At 40.7% G+C, this 5,678-nt stretch overlaps 1 protein-coding gene across 1 annotated transcript in view; it reads right to left on the bottom strand.

Moving 5' to 3' along the window:
• Positions 1 to 2,712: 2,712 nt before the first annotated feature.
• The window catches only part of CAMKMT (calmodulin-lysine N-methyltransferase), a 430,251-nt gene continuing 427,285 nt past the window's right edge, over positions 2,713 to 5,678 (bottom strand). Inside the window, exon 11 of the mRNA XM_007459962.1 lies at positions 2,713 to 2,790. Within this exon, the coding sequence (XP_007460024.1) occupies positions 2,713 to 2,790 (78 nt within the window). The remainder of the gene's footprint in view (positions 2,791 to 5,678) is intronic.

The following is a 5,678-nucleotide window of genomic DNA, read 5'->3' as shown; positions in this document are numbered from 1 at the left end:
GGAAACAGGAATATAGTAATAATTCTTATGATTTCAGACAGGCTTTGTTTTGAAACAAACACAGGCACAATTACACAGACAATTATGAAATGGGGCATTTCAATTGCAATTATGCAACCCAATACCGATGCAGAGAAATAATTCTTACCCGTAAAGTTCAAAAGAAATGTAAGTGGATAAACTTTCTAAAGCAGCTATAATTTTTCCCCCTCTCAATATCGGCACTTCGCCAAAATTTGAGAAAATAAAAACACTTTTAAACTATTCAATAATATACAACATTAGTTTCTTACAAACTTCCAAAGAGCCTGGACTAGTGACATCTCCAGGTAAGGGTCCCATAAAGAGCAAATCTATGAAACCCTTAACATTTTACAAAAGATTCTCTAGGTTTTAGTCACAATGAACATATTTCTTTACTCAATGTCTTTTGGTAGCACAGCTCAATTCTTATACCCTGTCTCCAGCTTAGGTAACTGTACACACTATTCTCAGATATTAAGAAAAAACACACTACTAATTTACTTTTTAAAATACAACCTATTCCAGCAAAATAAACACTGGATTTCTACACCCACAACACACAAATGTAAACTGAATTCTTGCCAATTCATGTATTTTCATGAGAATAAAATGGAACTATTCTCATGGTTCTGATGCTCTATATTTTACAGGAAAAAATAAGAACAGGCGATCTTAGATGCTACTGCAGGGATGGGTTTTCTTTGTCTGGCAGATTTAGTTGCAGGAAGAAATCATTTCTCTGTATTTTCACCAGTATAAATGGAACTACCTGTGTTGCCTTTTAAAATGTTCCAAATTCTGATTTTTTAAACAAGAAAATAGGAAGCCAGTGTGCAACCTATACAGTCGCCAAAGGAGAGCTGCCACTAGCTGAACTACTCAGCTAAATGGCTGGTTTGCATTGCCCTGGTCTTTATCTAGCACTGAGAATAGACTGCTGTTTTATCCAAAGAGGAATAAATTGCTGTTATTGTGATGTTAGCCCATCACTTGGCATTGCAATTCAAGTTTTTGTGAGAAAGAAATGTATGATCTAACTGCGACTTGACCTATGCCTTCAGAGATCCATCTAGGTGCTCTAATGGAGCAGAAAAAGTGGTGAATACAAGAACATGCAAACTGATGGTGAAAAATTTGTTTGATGATAGAAGTGAGCAGAGAAGACATCTGAGAGTCACTGTTTTTATGACAGCTAAGTTTGCTTAACATGCAAAAGGATTCGCCCCCAGTCTCCCACCTATCACTTTAATTGTGTCACACTAAATACACGCTTTGCCTCTACTAAAGATAGGAGGATATATAGCTAACCTACTAATAACATTACTGTGAAAGTGGACACAGATGATTCCTTACAGATAAACATCTGAGTTTCCACAAAAGGCATTAGAGCATCTCCGGGATGAACCAGGCAAGGAGAGGCTTGGGTTCCCTGCAGAAAAGTCATTCTCTCTTAATCCTAGGTAGCACATATTAAATGTTTACCACACACTTGCATTGCTGCATAGGACTATATATACTTACTTTCAATCAGATTGAAAGTGATTGAGTTTTTAAAAACTCGCCCTGGTTGCCATCTCATTTTATCAACCATTTATTCAAAATTTCCCTGGAAAGGACCTCTTTTGAAAGAGGCCTGGAGAACAGCAGTAGATTTGAGCCCTGATAAAGGCTCACTTTTCATCCATAGTCAGAGCCTAAATGTGCTCTTCTTGTACCTAAACAGATAATAAGCACTCAGCACACTCCTCCTCCTTGACACAACGCATTGAGACTAATCACACATAATTGGAGAGGAGGAGCAGAGGGCTGGCCATGCTATTGTGTCCAGAGGACAAACGGTCAGTTTATGAGGCTTTGGGCTGATGTAGTCATTTCTTATACATCTATAGGGAAAAAACACATCCTGTTTAAAAGAAAAAAAGAGAATGGCTGAGAGAGAGAGACAGCAAAACAGAGATGGCAGATTTAATACAATTAATTTGAGGGTGATCTGAAAGATTTGCTTTCTTTCTTTCTTTTTTTTAACCAGGAAAGAATCATCGTGTTTGCTGGGTTGGCAGATGAAAAATGACCACCACTAAAATAGAACAAAGACCAAGATATTTTCTAAAGGGGGGTGGGGGGTGGGGTGGGAATCACCAAAAGAAATTCTGTCTCAATGAGAGGGAAAAATATTTGGGTGGCTCTCAAGTCCAATTCAAATCTCACATAGGCCGCTTATACATACTTAAAGACAAAAGTTTGGTGCACGGCTTCCCTGGTGGCGCAGTGGTTGAGAGTCCGCCTGCCGATGCAGGGGACGCGGGTTCGTGCCCCGGTGCGGGAGGGTCCCGCGTGCCGCGGAGCGGCTGGGCCCGTGAGCCATGGCCGCTGAGCCTGCGCGTCCGGAGCCTGTGCTCCGCAACGGGAGAGGCCACAACAGTGAGAGGCCCGCATACCGCCAAAAAAAAAAAAAGTTTGGTGCAGGAAGAGCAACAAGCAGGACGGCTGGGGAGTCAACGTGGGTGAGGACAGGTGGACCCCGGAACGCACACATGGAATGTTGCAAAGGCAGTTGGGGCCCATGTCCTGGGGGCTTGAAAATCTCAGGGAGCTTACTACATATTATACCCGTTACAGATTTCTGTTTTTGTGAAAATACTGCCTGTGCACTGGATGTTTTCTTTGTCTTTCGAGCAGCTTAATCTTCTATTCATCTTTGGTTAAAATAAGCAGAAGTGGGTAATGAAGGTTTTCTTCATATATATCCTGGTTTTCCTTTTTCAACTGAAAAAGAATAATAGAGGAAAAAAGGGTAAGGAGACTCCAATTAGGAATTTTCACCAATCAATTTTAAAGTTGAGTAGAAGGAAGACTTCTTACCTAAGTATATTGTTCTGGAAAAATAAAGCACAAAAAAGCAACTCAAAGTGGTCCTCAGTGGCAGTGACAAGACAATACTATGTATCAAGTTGGGATTTTTTGTTTTTTTGGTAAGGGGGTAGGGTGTTTTTTCATAAATAGCCAGGCTGCTTTTATGACCTCTGTGGACTCCGAGGTACTTCGGCACAGGGAGTGCTGGGGGCTTGCTCATCTTCACCAGACCAGCCATTTGGCGTCGAAGTTTCTGCTCCTGGATCTCTCTGCCCCCTGCCAGTGACCCAGGAATCAGGCCAGCAGGCGTTTCAGATCATTTGGAGACCTGGGCACAAGGGACAGACTGGTGGGGCCTAAGACATTTCAGAGGCTCTCCAGCTGCTTCCTAGGGGTTTCAGTATTAATGATAAGTAATTCAAGCATTGTTTTCTCCGAGGAGGAAAACAGATTCCAACAACAGGAGCAGCAAAAGCTTCGATACTATTGAGGTGGAGTTCTGAGGGCCTTCCCATAATAGACTTAAGTCCAGTCAGAGTTCTCAAATCTAAAGTACACTTTTCCTCATTCAGCTAGAATAATTTTGAGAATCATATTTATATTTATTCTAGCAAATAATACATTGCTATCTATAAAGACAAAATTGCTATTTTGGAAGCTGGTGTTTTGGAGCCAATTGTGGATTTATTTTTGGATTTATAACGATCAGAAATAAATATTTCTTTTAATTCTACATGGAACCCATTCCTTTATTGTTTCAGATCAGACAAACATCCCACCCCGCCCTCCCCTGAATCTAAATAAATGGCTCCAGCATGACACTTTCCTGCATTCTTAGGTCTGGGGCACGTTAACTTGAATCTTTCTAAAGTGCATGTTTCTTCTAAATCATATTCCCAAACTGTGACATGCCCTCACTATTAAGGACAGCAGCAGTGATCCTACTTTTCCTTTTCCTCTGGGGAACATAAAGCCAATGCAGTCTCTACTTTCTAATCCATTTTCCTAAGAACTGATGGTGGTATAGTCGCTGAAGTCACTCATTCTGTTTTCTTTGATGGCGTTTTGCCCTTTTTACAGATGGTTAGTTGTCTATTTAGAAAGATCCTCATGAATTTTTGTTGCCACCAAAGTAACGACAGTGTTACTCCTAAACACACATCTGTCAACATCTCTCGATTTAATCTAATTTTTTAAAATGCCCCAAAAGTGGCTTCCTAAACTTCCCAAACCAAACCCACTATAACTGGGACTACTGACTGTAAATACCTTTGTTGCCAGTTGCCCTAGTGATAGAAGGAGCTCACTGAAATATTTTACAGAGGGAAGAGGGGGCCAAGCTAGCTAAATTCTTCCTCTGGGATTGGGGATAAGGGAAAGTTGATTACTCAGTGTGAGTCAGCTGACCTACTCACTCACAATGCACTAATATACAGAGACTCAAATGAGCTCTTTATAAAGTCCCTGAGGTAATATGTGGGATAAATAATTCTTCGGTAAATATGGGTTAGAAATCACTTTTACCTTGGATTCTATGCTGACCTCTGGAGGCCAAAGCAGGGGATTCCTTGCTAGAAGAGGCCAGGGGCCAGCCCCATGCTGACTGTGAGTCCTTCCAGCTATAGGAGAGAGCCGACAACCCGCAAAGGCAGCCCTACACCCCAGCACCAGATCATTTCCGAACGCAGGCTGTTACATGAGGGTACTTGAACACACACAAAGCTGTTAGGAAATACTGGCTTCGATGGGGGAACATTATGTGGTTTAAGAATAATTCCATGTACCCAGGCTGTACTTCTTGGCCCAATTAATAATTATAATTTTAAGAAATAAAAAAGCACCTTGAAAAAAAACAAACAAAAAGCAAATTGTGAATAAAACCATTTTCCAATTTCATAGGTTAAAACAGGGTCTTTGAGGACTGAACTGTATTGTATAGCTGCTATTAGTGGCATTATGCTTTACTTCATAATTGGATGTAACGCGCTCAGCCTCGCCACAGTGCGAACAGCAGCAGCGGGAGTGAAGTTCATACTGTTTACCCTTTACAGTATCCACAATTATCAACAGCACACCACACAGATTATACAAACCAGCCACTTGTAATGTGGCATTTTGAATAGATAAGCAGAAGTGCAATAGGGCCGTGCTTTTAACACAATGTACTGACTTCACAGCCGAACCTGAGCCTATTTTCATGGCTAAACACAAAAATACAGAAAATAAACACATCGGTGGTTTTGCAAAAGTTAAAGAAAAAAAAGGAAAAGAAAACTATGGCATGTAAAATTATATTCCAAGAATATTTGCATGATTGAGAATATTTTTATCACCTCATTTCAAGCCAGGTGTAATCTCTAAGTCAAGTCTCTAGCTTGCTAAACAATTGCCTATCTTAATATCCTAAAGGATTTGAGCCCTAACATGGGGCAATGCATTTGATTCCTAGCCTGGAGGAGACCAAGAGGTTAGGTGGGAGAGGGAAGTGTGTTCTTTTTCTCCCCGTTGCCTGGACGAACAGAAAGGCAATATTTTAAAAACACGCTACACCTTTGGCTGCCTGGCTCCTGAGCACAGTGGCTGCATGGTGTGGGCACAATTTAACAAAAGCACTGGCACAAAAGTGCAGAATGGCACCGTTTTGATTACAGGCTTGCTTTTTAACGGAAATAAAATTTCACAGTTAACAATGAGAGGTGAAAAGTTTAAGAGGCAAAGCTGTTCCTCCTGATCATGACTGTTAATCAGCTTCATGGGTGGTTGCCTAAATCTGCAGATTTTTTTTTTTTTTTTTTTTTTTT

This window comes from Lipotes vexillifer, unplaced genomic scaffold (genome assembly GCF_000442215.2).
Source record: "Lipotes vexillifer unplaced genomic scaffold, Lipotes_vexillifer_v1.1 scaffold666, whole genome shotgun sequence".
NCBI lineage: Eukaryota > Metazoa > Chordata > Mammalia > Artiodactyla > Lipotidae > Lipotes > Lipotes vexillifer.
Note: the sequence above shows the minus strand (reverse complement) of the source record. Positions and strands in the feature narration are given on the sequence as shown.